The following is a 21,677-nucleotide window of genomic DNA, read 5'->3' as shown; positions in this document are numbered from 1 at the left end:
GATTCATCCTGGTTCTGTCTGTCCTGTTATTTAGCTCTTGGTTTTTTTTTTTTTTTTTGTTTTTTCTTTGGGGGGCGGGGCTTGCGGAATCGGCAATGAATCTGATTATCGGGATGCTCATGATCTTTTTAAACTGTAGAATGGCTTGTAGGTTTGTAGAGTTGGTTGATGTGAAGTGATGAATATGTCCTCTTCATGAATGTCTATCCTTATACATTATTCCAAGCCTGGAGCCGTGGACTGGATCCCATCTACCACAACTTTTGTTCTTGCACATGATAGAAAAATCGATAGACCAACCCAACAGACCAGGGTATATATATATATTACATCACATAAAGTAATACAGCGAGCAACGAACATGAAGAAATCAACCCCAAGTTCCACCACCGCCGCCACGACCCGGCCTCCGCTGCGCGGATAACCGCCAGTCATCCGGGCCCTGGTGACGACTATGCAGCGGCTGGATGCGCTCGGCCTTCTTTCGCTTCGAGAGGCGGTGTTTCGGGGCGACTTTGAAGAATGTTGGGGCGGCGTCGACGAGCCACTATGAACCAAGTCAGCAGACATTCCTGATGGGTAAAAGATTGGGGGAATGGGATAGGGTACCTTTGGTTCAATAGCCGTCGTGCAATGCATGTACTCCTTTGTGGTGAGCACAAGGGTATGAAAGATGACATGCTCGGCGGGCTTCCCAAACAACGCAGAGCTCGGATGCAGATACACGGGTGTCCCCTCGATGAGGGTCTTGTAACCCTCCTGCGGATCCTTCCGGGCAGCGTTCCGGAAGAAACCCGTGCAGAGCGCCTGGCGGACCTTGCTGGTGTTGCGCCCGCAGGAGACGATACGATGGTGGTAGCGCTCCATAATCTTGACGAGTTGCTGGCGGACGTCCTGCGCGCGACGCATCTGGCGCGCCTGGATGAAGTTCTCGTAGCACCAGGCGGAGCTGTACTTGGCGTTGCGCCAGCCGTTGTACACGTTGAGCAGCGTCAGGTGGTCGCCGTGCGGGTCGTGGAATTTGGCCTTCTTTTGGTCGGCCTGTTGTTGCTTGTCCTTGGGACGGTAGAAGACCGATTGCACGGAGAGCATCGCCACGATCGTGAGCATCTCGTCCGAGCAGCCGAGTTCAACGGAGGCGATGAGCACTTTGGAGAGAGATGGTTCCATGGGGAAGTCGGCCATCTTCCGCCCTAGTCGTGTCAGCAGGCCTTCGTCGTCCAACGCCGAGAGGGCGTATAGCTCCTCCAGCGCGCTCAACATGGTGTTCGTCGGCGGCGGGTCCATGAAGTCAAAGTGCAGCAGGTCATTGATCCCCATGGCCTTGAGCATCAGGATCGTGTGCGACAGGTTCTGCCGCTGGATCTCCGGGATCGACGTCGGCAGCATCTCCGTTTGGTACGCTGCCTCCGTGTATAGCCGGAAGCATTTGCCCGGTCCTGTCCGACCGGCACGCCCGGCCCGCTGCTTTGCCTGCGCCTGCGAGATCGGCGTCACCACCAGCGAGTCCATCCCCAGCTTCGGGTCGTACGCGCTTTGCTTGACGAACCCGGGGTCTACCACGTAGTAGATGTTGTCGATCGTGATCGACGTCTCCGCAATGTTCGTCGCAATCACCACCTTACGGCCGCCAGGCGGCGCTGGCTCGAAGATCCGGCTCTGCATCTCGCTCGGGAGAGCAGAATATACCGGGAGGATCACCAGCTCCGGCACGTTCGGGCCTAGCGCCTTCATCCGCTCGTACAGAATTTCGCAGCTCGTATCAATCTCTTCTTGACCCGTCAGGAACAGGAGGATATCCCCGGGCGGTTCCGTCAGGTGGATTTGCATCACTGTCACCAGCGCCGCGTCCAGGTAGTCCGGCTCTGGCTCCTTCGAGTACATGATCTCGACCGGGTACGTTCGGCCGGGGATCGAGAAGATTGGACAACGGTCAAAGTACTCTGAAAACTTCTCTGCATCCAGCGTCGCCGACGTGACGATCAGCTTCAGGTCCGGCCGCCGCTTGACAGTCTTCTTCAACAACCCAAACAGCACATCTGTCGCGATCGTCCGCTCGTGGGCCTCGTCAAGCATAATCACCGAGTACCGCTTAAGGTCCGGATCCAACAGAATCTCTCGTTGAAGCATACCGTCCGTCATGTACTTGATCTTCGTCTCCGGGCTGGTGCAGTCCTCGAACCGAATCGTGTACCCGACTTCCGCCCCCAGCCGACACCCAACTTCCTCCGCAACTCGCTTCGCCACTGACATGGCGGCCACGCGGCGAGGCTGCGTGCAGCCGATGATCCCGTGGTTGGCATATCCCGCCTCGGCGAGGTACTGTGTCACCTGCGTCGTCTTACCCGAGCCCGTGTCGCCGACCACGATCAGCAGCTGGTTGTCTCTGATCGCGTCCAGCAGTTGCTGGCGGAACTTGAACACAGGGAGGCTCTCCCGCTGCTGCTTAATGGTCATATTTGTTCGCTTGCCGTACGAGACATCCTTGCTCTGAGTAACTCGCTTCCACTCGGGAATCGTCGAGTCAGACTTGTGAGCCTGGGCATTGCGCAAATCAGCAGCAAACACACGCTGCTCCGGATCCGCCATGGGATCCTCCCATTGCGCTGTGAGATCGACGCCCGCTGCTGCCTCGGCCGCTCGCTCCTGCGCTTCTTGCTGTCGAAGCTCGCGGCGCTCCTTGGCCAAGTTCGTGCCAGCCATGGCCGCACGGTTGAGCGAGCCATTTGGCGCCTTGACCACGCGGATCGGCGACAGTTCCAGTGACTGCTTTGTCTGACCCGCCAAAAAAGGTGGCTCCTCCTCGCGGACCTCGATGTCGATGTCTTCCTCCTCTTCGAACCCGCCTTCGCCAGCCAGCGCCGCCTGGTACTCCTCGTCGATGTCTGGATAGTCCGCAGCCGACACGGCGCCCGACGCGATCAGCTGCTTGATCTCCCATCGCTCGGGCGACGTCAGCCGCTTGCGATTCCGCATTGGCTTGCTGTCCGTGTCGTCTTCAATGACAGGCACCTCGGAACTCAAGTTCCCGTAACGGTCCTTGGCGCTCATCCCGTCCAGGCGCTCCATGTTCGCACCAGTAGCCAGCCGTCTTTGAGGAACCAGGTCGCGGCCAGTAACCTGGTCGACCTCCTTCATGGACAGACCTATTCGCGAGCCTTGAATGCTAATGACTTTGACCTTCACGTGCTGGCCGCGCGACACCAGGTCCGATGGGTGGTTCACCCGAGCCCCTTCCTGCATGGCGGACACATGCACCAAGCCATCGACCTTGCCCTTCACGCCCTGAAGATTCACGAAAACCCCGAAATCCTTGACTCCTGTCACGCGACCGTCATAGATCTTGTAGAGAACTGGCTGATCGTCTACTTCGGGCGTAGGTGGTCTCCGGAAGTAATCGTTATTCTCTCTATCTCTGCGCGACCGGCGCCTGTCGTGACGTTTCGTTTCGTAGTCATCATAATCATCCGAGTCGTACCTTCTTCGTCCGTTGCGCTCGATGCTTCGCGATCGTGATCGAGATCGAGATCGGTATCGGTCCCTTCGTCGACGACGGGAGTCATCATAATCGCTGTATTCGGGACTCCTGCTCCGTTTCCTACTACTCCTTTCTGTCGTGGCGCCACCGCGAGCTTTCCCAGCCAACCCTTCCAGCATCGCAAACGTGTCATCCATCGCGTCGGCTTTTGCGTCCTCTTCTTTCGCTTCTCGAGAATCGTCCTTCTCCTCCTCATCGTCGAACGTCGGTACTTTATCCGGCATCGCCAGACCCTTGAATATTCGCGCCTTCTTCTCCAGCGCATCCAGCGCGTCCATATCCTTCGCGCCGTCCTCATTCCCGGATTCCTCCTCCTTGCGCTTCTTCTCTTTGTACTTTGGATGCATAGTCAGGACGAGCCGATCAATACTTTCAATCAGACTTGGCGGAAAGTCCGCCCCGAGACTCTCAAGATTGCTCTTGAATTCCTCGAACGATCCACATTGTAGATGTTGGTCGATCACGAACTCGGCGAGCGTCTTGTCATTGATTCCCAGGTGGTTCTGGAGCTCGCTCGTCACGCGTGAGACGAGCGAGAAGAGCTCCAAGGACAGTAAGTCGTCCATGGCGTCGGAATACTGAAAAAAAAAGGGGCGCTCGCTAGTAAAAGGAATGAGACGCCACCGAAACGGTGGTTTCTGCAATCAACGAGAGGGAGTTCGTTCTGAAGAACTGCGACTGCGCCTCAGTGTGGCGGGAGTTGTGGCGCATGAGATCAGATTGATAAGATAGGCGTAGATCATCGCGCGCTTGGCCAATATGGGTAGGATGTATTTTCCTTTCAGGAGCCAAAAAGACCCTTCTACTTATTGTTCAGAATGTCTAAGCGAAATGATCAAGATGACGAGTACTTCGTTCCGTCCGCTGATCAGCGCGTCTTTGGAGCGGGTATCAAACGGAAGCGCGTGGCCTTTGTCCGCCCATCATCCGATGCAACCCTTACCACGACAGCAACAAGCTCCAACGAATCCGAAGAGGCGTCTTCACCGGGAAGTAGGGTCGCCGACCAGTACCTAGCTATTGTGATGGGGAAGAAGAAGAAGAAGGATGAAGGGGCCGATCACCCGCAGGACGGGACGGTCACTCCTGCCTCTACGGAACCTAACAAGGCCGCAGAATCATCCCCCGACAGCAAATCTAGCACAGGGGAGGGCATTCGAATATGCGAAGTTTGCAAAGTACCGCTTCCCAGTGAAGAAGAGAGCACTTCCGCAACAGAGGAGGAGGACGACGACAGTACCTCATCCACCGGGAAATCCAGAGGCCGAGCGCGCCGCGCCACTCCACACGAAGCCTCCCTCGTCCACCAGATCTGCCTAGAACACGTCCACCCGCCTTCACACTTGGACCGCACGCGGCATGGAATGCGTTATCTGACGTCCTACGGCTGGGACCCGGACAGTCGCCGAGGTTTGGGCGCCTCGGGCGAGGGGATCCTGTACCCGATCAAGGCCAAACCAAAACACGATACGATCGGCCTGGGGGTGGATCCGGAGGAGATTGCAGCGATGGAGGTACGGCGCAAACAACGAGAAGAGGAGAGAGCGAAGCAGCGGCAGAAGCTCAACGCGAAGCAAGCTCGGCAGAGTTATGCGGCGGATAGGAAGAAGGCTGAGCGGTTGAGAGAACTTTTTTACAGGAATGATGATATAGAGAAGTATTTGGGCGGCGGATCGCATGATTTTTTACGATAGAATTGTTCATGGCCGGGATAATGTCGCAAGCTTGATGATTTGAAGTCCCGGAGATTTTATGTCTTCCTCTGGAACTGTTCGCTGTGCACAAGTATTGTATTCCTACAATGGTGCCATGCTCCTATTGCCGCTGGATGCTCCGAATATACAAGGGACGAACAGGACGTGTATCAGTCAAGGATCAAACCAGACAGACAATGTAGCTCAACAATGCATGTACATGGTTTCATCAGAAGGGGAATCGCTTTTTCTTGTCTTTCTTATCCGGCTTGGCACTCGATGTGGTAGACGCACTCGGAGGGGTAGATGATCGTCCGTTGAGCGACAAGTTCTGCATGGCTTTCGTAGGTGGTGTAGCAGTTGCTGATCGACTTGGAGCCTGCGATCCGGGCTTCGGCTGCGGTGGAGGGTCCTGTTCAAAAAGATGCGCAGGCGCTGTGGGCCGCGGTCTCTCGGCAGGGATATCAAGACGCCGCCGGTCGGCACTGAGATCTCCCACCTGGCGGAGGAAAAGACCAGGCGTGAGCATGTGAGAAGTCGCGAGGAAGATGTCTCTGGATGACGTGTTGGACACTTCATAACATGCTCGTGATTCCGCGTAGGTGGCGCCGCCCGCCATGAAGACGAGGATTCGCTGGCGGGGTTGTTTGGAGGCTCCTTGCGAGCGTGCCCATGTGGGCTTCACGCTGCGTAAGGATGCTTGGTTGATCTGCTCGAGCATGGCATCGCTCTCCGTCTGCGGCCGAGTATAGGGGAATACGGTGGGATCCAGGGTGCCTTTGACTTGCTCCTCGAGCACCAGCTTCAGCGCTGGTTCGAACCGCGACAAGCTCACCTCCTCCTCCTGCTGGCTCGGAGGTGGCGGCTTGCGAGGAAAGAGTGACTGGGGTGCGGGCTGGTTATCCCCCAACGGCTTTTCCACTCTGACACCGAGTAGATCGAGGTTGGCGATCACTGTGCCGTCCTGCGGCGGAAGCTTGGCATGAGCAAGCAGTTTTCGGATATCACCAGCGAGCAATCCGTTTCGGTAAATCAGGTACAAAATGATCAATCGGAGGCGGTCCGGGTAGGGAACAGAATCGTCATCCAGAAGGCGCACAAGTTGCGCAGCAATCTGTTTTGGTTTCTTGTAATCCTCGTCGAGACCGGTGGCAAGCGTCTGCAAGTATTTAGTAATGGGCAGGGGATCTATTGAGGCGTGATCATTCGTATCCTACCTGCTCGACAGAGCTGACTTCCAAGAGCTTCCTTTCCTGAAAGTACTTCATGCACTCCTGGGCCATGTTCAAGTGCAGAGTGTAGGCGTTTTTGCCTTCTTGAAACTCTGACAATCCGGCCAGCATGTCCTTGATGGTGCCGACAGAGACCTTGGAAGAGTCACTGGAACAAGTGTCAGTAGAATCCGGAGCCAAGGGCAGCTGAAAACGCACTCCTCTGCGAAATGGGCGTTGGCGCGTCGGAAACGAGCGAAATCGTCAGCCAGCTTCTCGAGCACGTCCTTCATATGCATATGTCTATAGTCGACCCATATCCGGTCGTGTTCGCCAATTTCCATATCTTTCATCTCCTGATTGGGTTTCCCCTCGTTGACTAATGTTCGATAAGTAACCTTGTCGCCATCTTTGATGGGCAACAGATCGTGGGCCATGGCTTGATAGGTGAACTCATGAACCAGGGGAGAGATGAGGTCGATAGTGCGATCGACAATAATCAGCACGCCTCGGGGTCGCGAAGACTGCGGGGGAAAGTTTCGATTGTAGCTCGCATATTGATCCAGTTCTTCCTGAACAAATCGAGCTAGATGTGAACACAGCACGCTTGCTTCGTGTCTTGGTGACGGGGGGCGGTAATAACGAATTGCTGGGTACTCTCCCAAGGTCACACAGAGCGAGACAATCTACATCAATGAGCACATGGCCAGCCAACCTCGGCAGCTACGTTCTCACCTTGCGCGCCAGTTGTGTCAAGTGGTCCCGAACAAGGTGATTGCATCCCGGATGGAAGAGAACCGGAAAACTCCAGGGATCACGAAATGTGACTAGGCGAGATTCTCGGGGATAGTAGTCAATCGTCAAGGTCCAAGAATTGACGATACGTTCTCGGGCTATTTGGGACCGATCCAGCCTCTGGCGTTGCTGGGGATCCAGAACTGTCACCAACGTCAGCCGGCCGCGTTCGGCAAAATAACACATGCTCACATTCTGTCCAGACCAGGAACGCTCTTCGATAGCGGCGTCTCTCCAAGTCGGCCATGAGACAGTCGACGATATGCGGCTGCGGCGACAAAAAGTACAGCGCGTCCATGTCCGGATTGGGCGGGCGACGATGCTCGATCTGCTCGATGTCTACGCGCTCTCAGTTCATGGTGCCCGCTTTTGTCAAAGACGGGGCCGCGTACTGGTGACATTGTGGCTAATGACGTCGTCCTCCTTCACCGAATTGACCAAGATCTTGCGACTAGTCTCATCCACCACGAGGACTTTCCACTGCAACACGACCGGTCAATCGCCCTGCGCGTTCTGTGTAGAAATCAAGCGACGTACGTCATTTCCCGCGGCATGTTTGATCGCATCCAGAATGACTGTCAAAGGGTTAATGGTTTCCTGCATGAAGCGGGCGGGGGTAAAGGTCCGCTTACGATCGCGCTGAAGATTGATCAGGGAAGCCATTCTGGCGCACACAGCGAGCACAGCATGGGGTGCTTGCGGTGTATTCTAAAAGAGAGCCTGGAGACCGGGGCAACGTAGCAACACAGAGCAACACAGAGCGATGCGACGATGCGGCCTGATACACACGGGCGGAGAGTAGTTTCCTGATTGGGCTTAGTATACGCTGAGCTATCCTAACTAAATTTAGCCAAGATCAGTGAGTTAAATCTTCACGTGCAATTCTGACTAGTTAAGCGCTTTTAGCCATGATAGGGATAGCGTATTGTGGGAACTGGCGCTAACTTTAACAGGAATAGACTCTTGTAATGACGTTACGTACGGTAAGTTTACCCTCGAAATATTTTTCTATCAATTGATGTTGAATGGTTCGATCATCAAGTCGATAATCTGCGTCCAGGTGAGCCGGCTCGCTGGATGATGTCTGGGATTTACTAGGGCTGCGTGAATGTTCTACTGCAAATGTCACAAGGAGCACCCTTGTCGAGTATCCGGCTGCAACAGCTATGGACTGGTCAAGGCCGGTGTCTGTTTTGCTCGATCCGAGCGCCGCTGATCTCAATCACTCGGTCCTTTTCGCAGACGCCGCATAGATCGCGCAAGAAGTCTAAAAAGTCCGCATTGGTGAGTGATTCTGCGCCGGCCTTGGTTTCCGTGCGGCTGACCACTCGGGGACGACTGCTGCAGGCCAGTGATCCGGCGCAATGGAGAGCATCGGCGCGGCGAGGGCTCGCGATCAAGGACTTTCCCATGATCGTGGAGACGGCGTTGAAGGAATACAGAGCGACCATCCCATCCTCGAGTCCGCTCTTGCGAAACTGGGACAAGTTCAAGAACCGTGCCCTCCAGGCGTCCAAGATTGCGATCAAGGGAGATAATGCGCAGCAAGGATCGTTGCACCAGTTGAAGGCGACGCTCCAGCAGAGTTACCTGCGTGGCGGCATGCAGGGCCTCAAGGGGGAGCTCAAGGCGCTGTTCAATGCCGATGACATCACCGCCAAATATTCGACTCCGTATATAGAGGACCAGAAGAAGATCGTCGATATGCGATATCCCGCTGAGTGGTATCCTCGCGCACGGGCGATGCAGCGCACCATCCACCTGCATGTCGGGCCGACAAATTCGGGCAAGACGTACCACTCTCTGAAGAGGTTGGAACAAAGTCAGCGGGGATTCTATGCAGGACCTCTGCGACTCCTTGCGCAGGAGGTGTATTCACGGTTCAAGGCGCAGGGGATTGAGTGTGCTCTGATTACGGGAGACGAAGTCCGGCTGCCGGACAATGCATACCCGCGGATTACCAGCAACACGGTGGAAATGGTCAGTCTGAGCAAAGACTACGATGTTGGCGTGATCGATGAGATCCAGATGATTGCGGATCCGCGGAGAGGTTGGGCTTGGACGCGGGCACTCCTGGGCACCCGGGTAGCCGAGTTGCATCTCTGCGGCGAAACGCGGACGGTTCCTCTAATCAAAGAGCTTGTCGCGCTGACGGGGGATGTGCTTCACATCCACAACTACGAACGGCTGAACCCGTTGAAGGTCGAGGACGAGAGTCTCCGGGGCGATTTGCGGAAGTTGAGGAAAGGTGACTGCTTGGTGTCCTTCTCGCGCGTGAACATTCACACGTTGAAGAACGACATTGAAAAGGCCACGGGTCGACGGGCGGCCATTGTCTACGGCAGTCTGCCTGCGGAGATCCGCACGCAGCAAGCCAATCTGTTCAATGATCCGGACAATGACTATGACTTTCTGGTGGCGAGTGACGCCATTGGCATGGGGCTTAACCTGTGAGTTGCACGAGCGCGTTGTCGGGAAGGCATGACTAATCAATCACACAGCAAGTGCAAGCGAATCATTTTCGAAACTCTGATCAAGCGGCTCCCCGGCGGCTTGACCCGGCTCACCGTTCCCGAAATCAAACAGATCGCCGGCCGTGCCGGGCGGTACCGAGCGGCAAATGAGCAGAACAAGAAGACTACAGGCAAGGAGGAGCCGAATGTGGGCTACGTGACATCTCTGGAGGAAGTGGACTTGCCGTACATCAAACAGGCACTGAACTTTGAGCCGCCGCCGATCAAAGCGGCCGGAGTGATCCCACCGGATCCGATGTTCCAAGCGTTTTCCGCGTATTTCCCGCCGTCAGTACCCTTCCAGTACCTGATCAAACGGATCATGGCGCTCGCACAGATGCACCCGCTGTTCTTCATGTGCGAGCCAACCTCGCAACTGGTGTCGGCCGCGATTACCGACAAGGTGCAGGGGCTGACCATTGAGGATAAGCTGGTGTTTATGGCGGCGCCACTGTACGCCAAGGACGCGGCCGGTCAGCGCATCGTAGAGGCGTTTGCGCGGTGCGTTGCGCAGCACACGGGTGGGCGCCTGCTGGACATCCCGGAGCTCAACCTGGAGATCCTCGAGTCTCCCGTGTCCGGGAACAAAGAGTACATGCACCAGCTGGAGCAGCTGCACAAGGCCATCCTGCTGTACCTGTGGCTCAGCTACCGGATGGGTGGAGTGTTCACGGACCGGGCGCTCGCAACGCACGTCAAGGAGATGCTGGAGCAGCGCATGATGCGCGCGCTGACGGAGTTCTCGGCCAACAAGAAGCTGCGGCGGGACGCGTCGCTACGGCGACAGATTGCGCTGCAGCGGCAGAACGAGGAGGAGCGCCGGCTGCTCGAGATGGCTGGTGTGACAGGAGACGGCGAGCAGGGCGCGACGTTTGGACTGTCGATGGACGAGGCGGCCGCCGCCGCGGCCTCGAACCAGCCAGCGTCAGAGGCGCAAGCTGCATATACTACGGGATAGGTGTATATTATGTATCACTATGTATTGGATTGGCGTTGGATGGGGACTCAGCATGTACGAGTACAATTTCAATGGGTGATTCGACTCTGCATTTGACTTGAGAGTCAACTGGGGTATATTTACGGCAAAGCGAGATACAACACGACTTAATCCTCCACACATGGCGACCTGAGAAATATCTTTCAAATGATGATTGCAGAATAGGGATGGCTGAGATCATCTTCGTCCTTTTGCTGTTTGATGAGGGTCCGTACCACGTAGTAAAGGTAGGTCATCGACTCAACCATGGGTAAAGGGATGATTTGGCCTCTGCACCCTTCCCAGTCCAATGAATAACCCGTCGATACATTGCCTCTGTTTATTCGTTTTGTCCTTGACTTTCAAGGGCAATCACCCAAGTCTTTGACGCTGGTGAGGGTCTCTGGATAATAACACCCCAACACCTTCTCTCGTCTCTCTCGTGCTCGTCGATGCATCGCCTTTGCTTCGCTAAACCGACCCAGAACAGCGAAGCCGCGCCCTAACTCTGGAAAGAAGCTTCGTCACTTTCTCCTTTGTAGTCATTCCACGCCCGAGAATAGTATGCTGAGTATGTGGGAGATAGGCTGTCCATTCCATTCTGTTCTCATAAGGACTTGTCCGGGCAGTTGACTGGCTTTTGTCCCGGCGACTCTTGCATTCTTCTTCCACAGAGACATTCTTGAGTGTCAAACTTCATCGCATCTTCGAGACGGCTGGCAGAGAACATCGAAGAGGATGATGAAATGGGGGCGTCTGAGGTCGATCCCGGCATGCAAATGGATGCCGTTATCCGTCTGATTTTGCGCGTGGATTTTGCTGTGAAAGGCCAGCCTGGCGAAGTCTCGATACTTTCTGATGCATTCATTGACCGTCATGCGCAGCCTTCCACGCATAATCGCAGTAATGCAGCATCATTCAGTCAATTGGCGTGGAACTACGGAGTACACACATTGCATAGACAGTTAGCATCATCGTCCGGTACTTGTGCCACCGACTAGGCCAAAGAGCTCGCAAGGCCGGGGACCTGACTAAGACCGTTCCTGTTGCAAATCTTCTCCATGATGTCTTCGAAAATGAGGACACTGGAGAGGCCCGAATTCCACTGCCGTCTCAAGCAGGGTCACCGAAGCTACACGACTCGGGAGAACCCGCACGCCGAACCAAGAGAGAGAATCGTTAGCGGCTCTCGTGTAGCCATCGCGTCTATCTGATCATTAAATATGCGTACAGAGTACTGTCAACCACGGGCCGAGTTCTGGGAGAGAATTGTATGGATGATCCCCTTGAACTTCGTTGAAGTCTGAAATACTAGTAACTTAGGTACTAGCCCTAGATACTTACCGTAATTTTCGCCAGCCTCAGTCCAAGCTCCAAAACCTCAAGCTAAGCTTCCAGAACACCACGTTCAATTCTCTCTACCCGCCATGCCCATCCCATTGATCACCCTCGGGATCTCCGAAGGGTTCTCCGCAATCCCCTATGCTTACACAGCAACGAAGCTGGCCGCCGTCGCGGCCGTCATCGCCGCACTAAAATACTACTTTGGCGGCGCGCGCAACCCTGCAGAGCGCGTGATGCACTCCAAAGTGGTCATGGTAACCGTAAGCTTCCCACCGTGCTTTCCATTCCTTTTTCCCCGAATCCTACCCCAACTAAGAGGAGTTTAAGTAGTGACGCAGTACATATTCATTCCAGGGCGGAACATCCGGCATCGGCGCGTCGATTGTCTACGAGCTGGCCTCGCGCGGCGCACAGATCATTCTCCTGACGCAGCATCCCCCCACCGATGTATTTCTGGCGGACTACATCCAGGACCTGCGCGATGCGACGAACAACCAGCTTATCTACGCGGAGCAGGTGGATCTGCGATCGCTGCACTCGGTGCGGCAGTTTGCGACCAAATGGATCGATAACTCGTCACCGCGGAGGCTGGATATGGTGATTCTGTGTGCGGGGACGCAGAGTCCAAGGTCAAAAACACCAGATCTGACTGAGGATGGCTTGGTGGAGGATTGGCAGGTAACCTACCTGGCCCATGCGCATCTGTTGAGTATCCTGTCGCCGGCTATTCGGGCGCAGCCGCCGGACCGGGACGTGCGGATCCTCGTGGCGACGTGTTCGAGTTACCTTCGGGGGGAGCTAGATTTTGGATCTTTAGAAAAGCTCACTACGGGGGCTACTATGGACTCCGCCCCTGATCAAACTAAAAAGAAAGATCCAAAGAATAGAAAGGATCAAAAGGAGAAAAAGGACAAGAAGAAGAAGAAGAAGAAGCCAACAGACCTCTACGCAACCGCCAAACTCGCCCTCATGATCTTCGCCCACAACTTCCAGAAACACCTCATCGCGGCCTCCAAACGCGGCGACGAGGACCGGCCCGTCAACACGCGCGTCCTCCTCGTCGACCCCGGTTTCAGCCGCACACCCGGCATGCGTCGATGGCTAACAGACGGCTCACTGTGGGGGCTGCTACTCTACCTCCTGACGTGGCCCATCTGGTGGCTCATTTTGAAATCGCCGCAACAAGGTGCGCAGAGTTTTCTGTGGGCGGCAATGGAGAGTCCACCGGCGTTGTTTTATTCCTCCTCCTCCTCCTCCTCCTCGCGCGGCCACATAGTGGAGGGGTCGGAGAAGAAAAAAGAGGAAGGGGGATGGCTGATCAAAGAGTGTCGACGAATGAAATTCCTGCGCGAAGACGTGACCGATGAGGCGGTGGGGAAGAAGTTGTGGGAGTTTAGCGAAAAGCAGATCGAGGCAAAGGAGAAGGAATCCGCATTGCGGCGGGCAAAGGAGAAGAAGAAAAAGGAGGAGAAGGAGAAAAAGCAGAAGTAGTCAGAATTCAAAACGCTGTTCTATTGAAGAAAAAAAAAAAAAAGGTAATATCTCCATTTCAGCAGAAGAAAAAAAAGAACAAGTCTTGGTATATACTCAAAGACAATGTCCTCAGAAAAAAAAAAAAAATCCAATACATCGCAGATGGGTAGTTGAATAATCATGTTTATTTCTTCAGCGCTTCCAACAGTTCCGCCGGCGGCTGTTGCCGGTAACCCTGTGGGTTATTCTTGGTCCACCGCCAGAGATCCTCGCAGGCCTGCTCGAGGGTCCGCTCGGCCTTCCAGCCGAGCTCCTTGTTGGCGCGGGTCGGGTTGGAGGTGAGATCGAGCACGTCGCCGGGACGGCGCGGCGCGACTTCATAGGGCAGGTCGCGGCCGACCGCCGCCGAGAAGGCCTTGATCATCTCGTACACGGTGCTGCCGCGGCCTGTCCCCAGGTTCCACGCGCGCACGCCGGGCCGGTGCTCGCGCAGGTAGTTGAGCGCGCGCAGGTGCCCGTTGGCCAGGTCCAGGATGTGGATGTAGTCGCGGATGGCGGTGCCGTCGCGCGAGGGGTAGTCTAAAAATATCCTATCAGTCATTTTCTCTCGTTCCTGTACCTAGATCAGGGGAAGAGCGTGACTTACCATCGCCAAACACCAGAAGCTTTTCCCGCTTGCCCGTCGCCACCTGCGCCAACAACGGCAGCAGGTTGTACGGCACACCCTGCGGATCCTCACCCATGATCCCGCTCGGGTGCGCACCCGCCGGGTTAAAGTAGCGCAGCAGGGCGGCATTCCACTTCTGCGCCTCTTCCTCATTGCCGGCCTTGGTGGCATTGTTGCGCTGCGCCGTGATAAAGTCCGTGATGGCGGTCTCCACGGCGAACTTGGTGTTGCCGTAAGGGTTGGTCGGTCCCAAGGGGCACTCCTCGGGAATGGGGATCATGTTGGGGAACCGCGTCGCGTCGCCGTAGACCGTCGCCGAACTCGAGAAGACAATGTTGTGCACGTTGTGTCGCTGCATGGAGCGCAGCAGATTGATCGAGCCGTAGACGTTGACATTCCAGTAGTCCAGCGGGCGTTCGCCGGACTCGCCGACGGCCTAATCCCAATCAATCGCATGCTCTCTCTCTCTCTCTTTGAACATATGCCTTACCTTCAGAGCGGCAAAGTGGATAACGCTGTCAATATCCGGGTGCTCTGTAAACACCTTCTCAAACGCCGTCGGGTCCGTGATGTCCACCTGGATGAACTCCGGGCGCTTGCCGCAGATCAATTCAATGCGATTGATAACCTCGGCGGACGAATTGTACAGGTTGTCGGCAATGACAACCTTGTAGCCCGCTTCGAGCAGCGCGAGGGCCGTGAAGGAGCCAATGTAGCCGGTACCACTGAAGAAAAATCATCAGCGAGGGTTGCCTATTTTTGGATTTTCTGCACTTACCCGGTAACGAGAACCGAGCCGACAGTCATCTTGCCGCAATTGATACCAAAGATACTATGGTTTAGGAGTTGCAGCCTCTTGCTCTGAACTTGCAGTGAGATCTGAACAACTAAACATTTACGGCGGGGGAGGTGTGCTATTGCGGTGAAACGATGAAAATAACGTGAAAATTACTGAAACGTAGTTTCACTCCTCGTATTTTAATAATTTGGAATTTCAGTACGCTAATTTCCCGAGGCTCCAGCGATGATCCTTCATCCTACTGTACGGAGTCATTGCCCCAGTGCTCTACAGATGGCATTCATGATTACAGGAATGAAGATTGCATCACGGAAGATATCTTTACACGTCAATTGACTTCGTTATCGTGCTATAGCAGTACATCGTGAGCCAACATCCCAGCATGTACTGTACTGTAGGCATCTGTCGTAGCAAGTCGTGGCTCATGTTTCAGAATGCACGGCCGTCAATGCACCATTGCATCGACTCCTCGAAACAGAAAGCGAAGTGATTTACTAGGCCAGCATCTCCACGTCTAGGCCGATCGCGCGCATAAACAAATTCACATTGCTCAATCTCTGGCTGGCCATGTCTGGAGGAAGCGTCTTGCTCTGGCCAACGGTCTCCATGACACGGTCCCTGTCAGGGGTTAGCAACGTTGATGTAAGGACTGGCAGAAGCATCACTTACTTGACGGCAATCACCAATCGCTGCTGCTGCTCCGGGTTCGCCCCAATCCCCAGCGCCGCCAGGAACTGCCAGACATACATGTCGTCTCCAGTAGTCACAGATCCGGGGAAGATATCCCCAAGGACAGGCTCCAGCGTATCAAACAGCAAGTTAAACTTCTCCGTCCACTGCTGCCAGTCCCGCTCATCGGCCTGGCCTGCCTCCTTGACAATCTCCGCACGGCTGAGGAGCATCGTCAATATCCCGACGCCGATCTTGGTTCGTGCCACGACCTGCACCTGAGTCTGGGCCAGCACCAGTCCCAAAAGTCCGATGATGATGTTGAACGGTGCCTCCGTCACGTAGCTCAGTAGGCTTGGCATCACGGTCTGAGAGAATAGATCAATGTTGGCGCGAGCCGCAGTGGGCAGCTGCGCGTCACCCGGCTGCAGCTGGCCTTCCCGCACAACGTCGATGGAGTCCAGATGGATCACAATCATGGTCACGATCGTTACCCGCTGCTCCTGATCGATCTGCCGGAAGATGCGCGGGATCGCCTTCTTGCCCTTAGGATACGAGAGCAAGGCGATGAACGGATGTGGAGTCGACGCGCCCGGCACGATCGGTTCCATCACCTTGAGGTCCCGCCACAGCTTCTGATTCTGCTCCTGCATCTTTTGCCTCCAATCCAGATGTCGCTGGATCGACTCCGGATTGTTCTCATCCGGAGGCGGCGGCATCCTCCGCTCCAGGTCCTCCATCCTCATCAAGCTGCCGTAGACATTCTCGATGTTGGCCAACACGGTCTTGCGGTCGCTGGGGCTCAGATCTCCCGCGGGCTTCTTGGGTTTCACTCCGTCGGCGCCCTCGCCCTTCTTGATATTGAGCATGGTCTTGGGCGCTTTGGCGTTGCTGAAGGAGATCTTCCCGAGACTGCCCTCGATGATCAGCTGCTTATTCTTAGGCTTGAGTTTCGCGGCCTCGACGGCCCGCTGGACTTGTTGTTGCATCCGCTGCATGTGGTTATCCGCATTGTATTGTCGGCGGCCATGTCCTCCAACGCGATTCCCTGTCTGGAACAGGTACGTCTGAGCAAAATGGCCCAGAGGTTGCCGCGGGTGCTGGCGCGGCGCACCGCGAATCTGGCTATATACTTGGTAGTAGAAATCTTCCGACAACAGTGCTTCGGGGTCGGGGTCATCCACGTTGCCGATGGCCGCCACCAGCTGTTGCAGTTGGATCCGTGTGATGAAATTCTTGTCCTGTGGGGTCATCAAGCCATTATCGCGAGAGAGCAGGAAGATCTTGTGATTTCGCTTGGCCCGTTTCGCGTCCTCCTGCAGAAACGCCATGCGCTGCTCCTCGGTGAGGTGCATCAGCTGCTGAGGGTTGGTGATCACCGGGAGACCCTGCGGGCCAATGGGTGGCTGTTGGGGTTGCGGCGGTCGAGGGGCTCCAGAACCGGGCCGTGGAGGTTGCTGTTGCGGCGGCGGCGGCTGAGGAGGTGGAGGACGTGACATGTCTGGCATCGGCATCTGGGGCGGGCGCGGAGGCGGCGTCGCATGATACAGCTGTTCTGGACGAGCCTGCTGTTGTCGCAAGCGCTGTAAAAACTCCGCAGGCGGGATCCCGGTAGTCAGCGCCTGCTGCTCCAAGGCCAGCAGGTCAGGTGGTGGCTGCGCCGGATATCCTTGCGGGAAGGCGGGACCCTGCTGACCGGGGGGAAGAGGTGGTTGCGGCATTTCGGGCGGCCGTACGGCGGGCGCAGGCTGGGGCGGAGGCTGAGTCGTCTGCTGGGGCTGGCGCTGCTGCGTCTGCGCGCGCAATTGCGCCTCAACCTCCTCCAAGCTCAGCACCTTCTTCTTACTTGCCGCCTGGGTTGTTTCCGAGGTGGGCTTCTTCTGCGCGGTGTTCCCCCATACGCTGGACTTGGCTGTAATTTCTGGAATGTAGCCGGGGTCCTTGTACTTCTCATAGCCGGTCTTTTTCGGCTTGGACGTCGTCGTGGTGCTCGTTATAGACGCGGTTGTAGAAACGGGCGCGGTTGACTGAGACGCCGCCGGCTCCGCGGACAACGAGGTGGATGGCTTGGCATGCTGCAAGTTATATCGCATCTGCTCCTCGTTGATGACATCGGAGACCTGGGCGGTGTTGCCAAAGAAGTCAAAGTCCTTGCCCACATCGGTGGCGCCAAAGGTCTCGTCGTTGAACGCGTCCTTGTCCTCGTCCAGTTGGTCACCCAGCCCATCGTAGGTATCCTCGAAGTCGATGCTATACACGAACAATCAGCACGACGCCGAATCGCAACATGTTCTGGCGAGCGCTACTTACGCATCATCGTCATCGTGGTCGCCTTCGGCCTGGGCTCGGGCGACCTCGGCGAAGGGGTCGGGATTCTCGAAGATGCCTCGCTTCTGCTGAGGAGACTTCCGATCTCTGGGCAGGGTGGTGTCGAAGCCAAAGAACGACATGGTGGGAGCAGCGAGGTGCCCTCACCTAAAAGCTGGCGCTGATGTTTTGAGTGCGTGATGATGTTAGTGGTTGAATTTTTGCTCTTTTGGGAATTGCGAACGAATGGAGCGCTTGGCTGCATTCGATGCATCACTGATGCCTGAGGCAGAATGGCGGGGTTCAAAATTGAAGGCAGATTTGCAGCAACTTTGCTGTCAATTTTCATGCCAAGGCTGAATGCTTGCAAAGCGTCTTGACCAATCAGGTAACTACGATAACATCCCTATCATTTCAGTTGTCAACGACTCAACTGCCATGGAAGCAACTCCAAGGTCCAAGCCGGCGAGACGATGCAAGCGGAGTGAATCAGGTATTGAGGACGACAGACAAGCATCCGGCATTTTGAGGACGGCTGAACGTACTAGTACTTGTTGTGTACGAGTACGCTCCGGAGGATCGAGTGCAAAATGCGGCCAGACCTGCGGAATCCATTGGGAACCGTCCTTTCCAACATTGAGCTTCTTGCCTCCATATTCTTCAGCAGTTAGGGCTGGGATACTCACTGCGAGGAATCCATACTGGAGCGCCAAGTGTCAATTGCTGATGTTAGTTGTGAGGGGACCCAAGTCGTGGACATAAACGGTGCATGGCGCTTCCGGCTGTACCAGTAAGTCTTCCGTCGGGTTTATTAGTCTTTTCTCATCGCCCTTCCGCGTCTGGTCGTACCTAGTCCGTAAACCTGGTTGTTTCGACACCAGATACAAGTTCTTTCTTACTCATTGATTTGCTTCGGTCGTCTCACGGTCTCAAATGAACCCACTAGAGGTACGTAAAGTACGGAGTAAATTCAATGGATGATCTGATTGTTGGAAAGAGCAATGCGAGTAGTACTTCGTATTCTGCCCAATAATAGTCCTGTAGCCGGTTGTCACAATTAGTAGTAGCCTACGGAGTACCGTGTGATGAGAGTGCCAGGGTAGAGTACCCCTTGTCGGTGTGCATCAATAACCTACGTACCCAACCTACCAAGGTACCTCGAGGTAGGCACCTGCCTCTAAGGTACTTACATACCTCTAAGGTACCTGTCTAAGTACCTTTGACATTGCCCATTGCCGTCGAGGATCGATACCCGAGGCGGATGTACAGTTATTGTTTTTTCTTCTCGGATGGCTCAATGTAAAAGAACCTATTGCGCACCAATACGGAGTATCATCCTGCACAGGCATTGACACGAAAGCATTTATTCGCCTTGGTCCAGCTTGCCAATACTCTAGTCGGATTGAAGACGGAATGCAAAAGACTGGCCGTAAGTCTTTGCGTGCAGAGTCAAACTGCAGACTACTGAGCTGACTCAGTTAAGGATATACGGAGATCGGAGTCGATCTTTGCAAAACCCTTTCGGCAGAAATTTCACGGAGATATTCGTTTCAAACACCAATTTTCTGATTGATGATTGGCGAGGCAAATTTGAGTTTGAACTGGGGGCATCTTAAACAACTAGCCAAATTTAGCAGTCCGTACAGTACTGATTCCGTGCCAAGTGCCAACCAATCCTTAGAAGCCGGATTCGTATTACGTCTACAGCTTAAAGCTCGCTCTCAAAGGCCCGGATGAGGGCCATCCGCGCGTCATCTCGTAATAAAAAAAAAAAAAAAAACAAAGAAACACACATAGACTAGGCGGTTCAGACCCAGAAGAAAGATGCCTGAGTTACGTCAGCCCTCGTAGCGGAGTGTGCACAGCACAGCGTTGTTGATCCGAAAGTGCCGAGAATCACAAAGCACACCGAATGCTGTGCAATCCTAGGCTCGCACTCGGAGAATTGATCTGTTATAACAACAATACTAGTCTGCGACCTGGACGGAATCCACCACGAACTCGATCCGAGGAGAATTCTGAATCTCGGCCTGCGCAAATCCAAACAATAAAATTATTCATGTCTCTGCCGAGTCTCTCGTTTTCCCCTCGCATTGCTTTGTTCGCATCCATGTGCCGCATGCGGAATTCGTGTCGAATGGGCCTGTAATCCTTCGCCCCGGCTCTTTTCTTTCTTTCTTTTTCTTTTTTTTTTTTTCCTTTGACTCACAAGTATCTCGATTTACGAGCTCTACCGTTGCTCGTCGAGAGCTTCGATCGAACGGCCGCTGTCGTCGCTGCACCATGCCCTACTATGTTCGCTACATCATCTTTTCTGTGTCGGTGCGGATGCCAACGCTGTTTCTGTCAACCCCGCGCAGCTCGCTAATCTATTCAGGCCCTGATCCTCTTCCTGTTCATCTCTCGCTCCGCGGTACCGCAGAGCAAGTACTTTGGCAACTTCGATTCCAAGGCCCCCGCCAAAGTCCCCGACCCGACTGACTACGGATACACCCTGGAACACCCGCAGGACCAGCACAATGGCACGCGCGTGAATGCGACGCTCGTGACACTCGCCCGCAACTCCGACGTCTGGGAACTGGCCAGGTCGATTCGCCAGCTGGAGGATCGCTTCAACCGCCACTACCACTATGACTGGGTGTTTCTCAACGACGAGCCCTTTGACGAGCAGTTCAAGAAGATCACCTCCATGCTGGTTTCGGGCCAGACCCACTATGGGCTGATCCCCAAGGAACATTGGTCGTACCCGGACTTTATCGACCAGGAAAAGGCCGCCGCCGTGCGCGAGGAGATGCGCGAGAAGAAGGTCATTTACGGCGACTCGGAGAGCTACCGCCACATGTGCCGCTACACGTCGGGGTTTTTCTTCCGGCACGAACTGCTGCAGAACTACGAATACTACTGGCGGGTGGAACCGGGCATTGAGCTGTACTGCGACATCACGTTCGATCCGTTTCTCTTCATGAAGGAGAACGGCAAGAAGTATGCCTTTGTGCTGAGTCTGCACGAGTACCAGATGACCATTCCGACGCTGTGGGACAGCGTCAAAAAGTTTATCGAAAAGTATCCACAGCACATTGCGGAGGATAATTCGATGGAATTTTTGAGCGACGATGGCGGTGAGACGTACAACCGGTGCCACTTTGTTCGTCCCATCTTTCCTTCCATCCATTTCCTTCTTAAAGGCTGACTTTTGTAGTGGTCCAACTTTGAAATCGCCAGTCTAGAGTGGCTCCGCTCGCCAGCGTACCTCGACTATTTTGATCTCCTCGACCATGACGGCGGGTTCTTCTACGAACGCTGGGGCGATGCACCCGTGCACTCGATTGCGGCGGCGCTCATGCTGAGGCGGGACGAGATCCACTTCTTTGACGAGATCGCCTACTACCACGTCCCGCTGACGCACTGCCCGACGGAAGAGGAGAAGCGTATGAAGCTGAAATGTATTTGTAATCCGGGCGATAACTTTGACTGGAGGCCTTATTCTTGTACTTCCCCTGAATCCAGGATACGATGCAGCTGTCCGCTGACTTCCTTGTTAGGCACGTCGCGCTTCTTTCAAATCAATAATATGCCCAAGCCCAATGGTTGGGAGGAACTGGCCGATCCTTAGCAGCTTCATTCTCGGGGAAAAATAGCATGCTTTCGACATAATCTCGGATATCTTGTTTTTATATTCTTTCGGGATAAA

At 54.8% G+C, this 21,677-nt stretch overlaps 8 protein-coding genes across 8 annotated transcripts; 4 read left to right on the top strand and 4 right to left on the bottom strand.

Moving 5' to 3' along the window:
- Positions 1-370: 370 nt before the first annotated feature.
- On the bottom strand, positions 371-4,104 carry VTN31DRAFT_247 (uncharacterized protein; the record flags this gene model as incomplete). Its single annotated transcript, XM_069402641.1, has 2 exons — positions 371-547; positions 610-4,104. The coding sequence occupies 2 exons, from the start codon at positions 4,102-4,104 to the stop codon at positions 371-373; spliced, it is 3,672 nt and encodes a 1,223-aa protein (XP_069263103.1).
- A 252-nt stretch (positions 4,105-4,356) lies between these two features.
- Positions 4,357-5,232, top strand: VTN31DRAFT_246 (uncharacterized protein; the record flags this gene model as incomplete). Its single annotated transcript, XM_069402630.1, has 1 exon — positions 4,357-5,232. One exon carries the CDS (start codon positions 4,357-4,359, stop codon positions 5,230-5,232), a length of 876 nt encoding a protein of 291 aa, XP_069263102.1.
- Positions 5,233-5,461: 229 nt separating this feature from the next.
- VTN31DRAFT_245 (uncharacterized protein) lies at positions 5,462-7,901 on the bottom strand (the record flags this gene model as incomplete). The annotated part of the gene is made up of 8 exons (XM_069402619.1): positions 5,462-6,391; positions 6,450-6,612; positions 6,663-7,129; positions 7,179-7,381; positions 7,431-7,577; positions 7,631-7,718; positions 7,776-7,813; positions 7,871-7,901. 8 exons carry the CDS (start codon positions 7,899-7,901, stop codon positions 5,462-5,464), a joined length of 2,067 nt encoding a protein of 688 aa, XP_069263101.1.
- Positions 7,902-8,360: 459 nt separating this feature from the next.
- On the top strand, positions 8,361-10,709 carry VTN31DRAFT_244 (uncharacterized protein; the record flags this gene model as incomplete). Its single annotated transcript, XM_069402608.1, has 3 exons — positions 8,361-8,522; positions 8,586-9,688; positions 9,740-10,709. The coding sequence occupies 3 exons, from the start codon at positions 8,361-8,363 to the stop codon at positions 10,707-10,709; spliced, it is 2,235 nt and encodes a 744-aa protein (XP_069263100.1).
- Positions 10,710-12,154: 1,445 nt separating this feature from the next.
- VTN31DRAFT_243 (uncharacterized protein) lies at positions 12,155-13,562 on the top strand (the record flags this gene model as incomplete). Its single annotated transcript, XM_069402597.1, has 2 exons — positions 12,155-12,331; positions 12,426-13,562. 2 exons carry the CDS (start codon positions 12,155-12,157, stop codon positions 13,560-13,562), a joined length of 1,314 nt encoding a protein of 437 aa, XP_069263099.1.
- A 166-nt stretch (positions 13,563-13,728) lies between these two features.
- On the bottom strand, positions 13,729-15,018 carry VTN31DRAFT_242 (uncharacterized protein; the record flags this gene model as incomplete). The annotated part of the gene is made up of 4 exons (XM_069402586.1): positions 13,729-14,123; positions 14,191-14,647; positions 14,702-14,936; positions 14,990-15,018. The coding sequence occupies 4 exons, from the start codon at positions 15,016-15,018 to the stop codon at positions 13,729-13,731; spliced, it is 1,116 nt and encodes a 371-aa protein (XP_069263098.1).
- Positions 15,019-15,504: 486 nt separating this feature from the next.
- VTN31DRAFT_241 (uncharacterized protein) lies at positions 15,505-18,129 on the bottom strand (the record flags this gene model as incomplete). Its single annotated transcript, XM_069402575.1, has 3 exons — positions 15,505-15,628; positions 15,680-17,929; positions 17,990-18,129. The coding sequence occupies 3 exons, from the start codon at positions 18,127-18,129 to the stop codon at positions 15,505-15,507; spliced, it is 2,514 nt and encodes an 837-aa protein (XP_069263097.1).
- Positions 18,130-20,269: 2,140 nt separating this feature from the next.
- Positions 20,270-21,599, top strand: VTN31DRAFT_240 (uncharacterized protein; the record flags this gene model as incomplete). The annotated part of the gene is made up of 4 exons (XM_069402564.1): positions 20,270-20,308; positions 20,364-21,131; positions 21,186-21,474; positions 21,529-21,599. The coding sequence occupies 4 exons, from the start codon at positions 20,270-20,272 to the stop codon at positions 21,597-21,599; spliced, it is 1,167 nt and encodes a 388-aa protein (XP_069263096.1).
- Between the last annotated feature and the right edge of the window lie 78 nt (positions 21,600-21,677).

The sequence above is a fragment of the Thermomyces dupontii genome (genome assembly GCF_041956625.1).
Source record: "Thermomyces dupontii strain NRRL 2155 unplaced genomic scaffold VTN31scaffold_1, whole genome shotgun sequence".
Classification (NCBI taxonomy): Eukaryota; Fungi; Ascomycota; class Eurotiomycetes; order Eurotiales; family Trichocomaceae; genus Thermomyces; species Thermomyces dupontii.
This window is presented reverse-complemented; position numbering and strand designations above follow the sequence as displayed.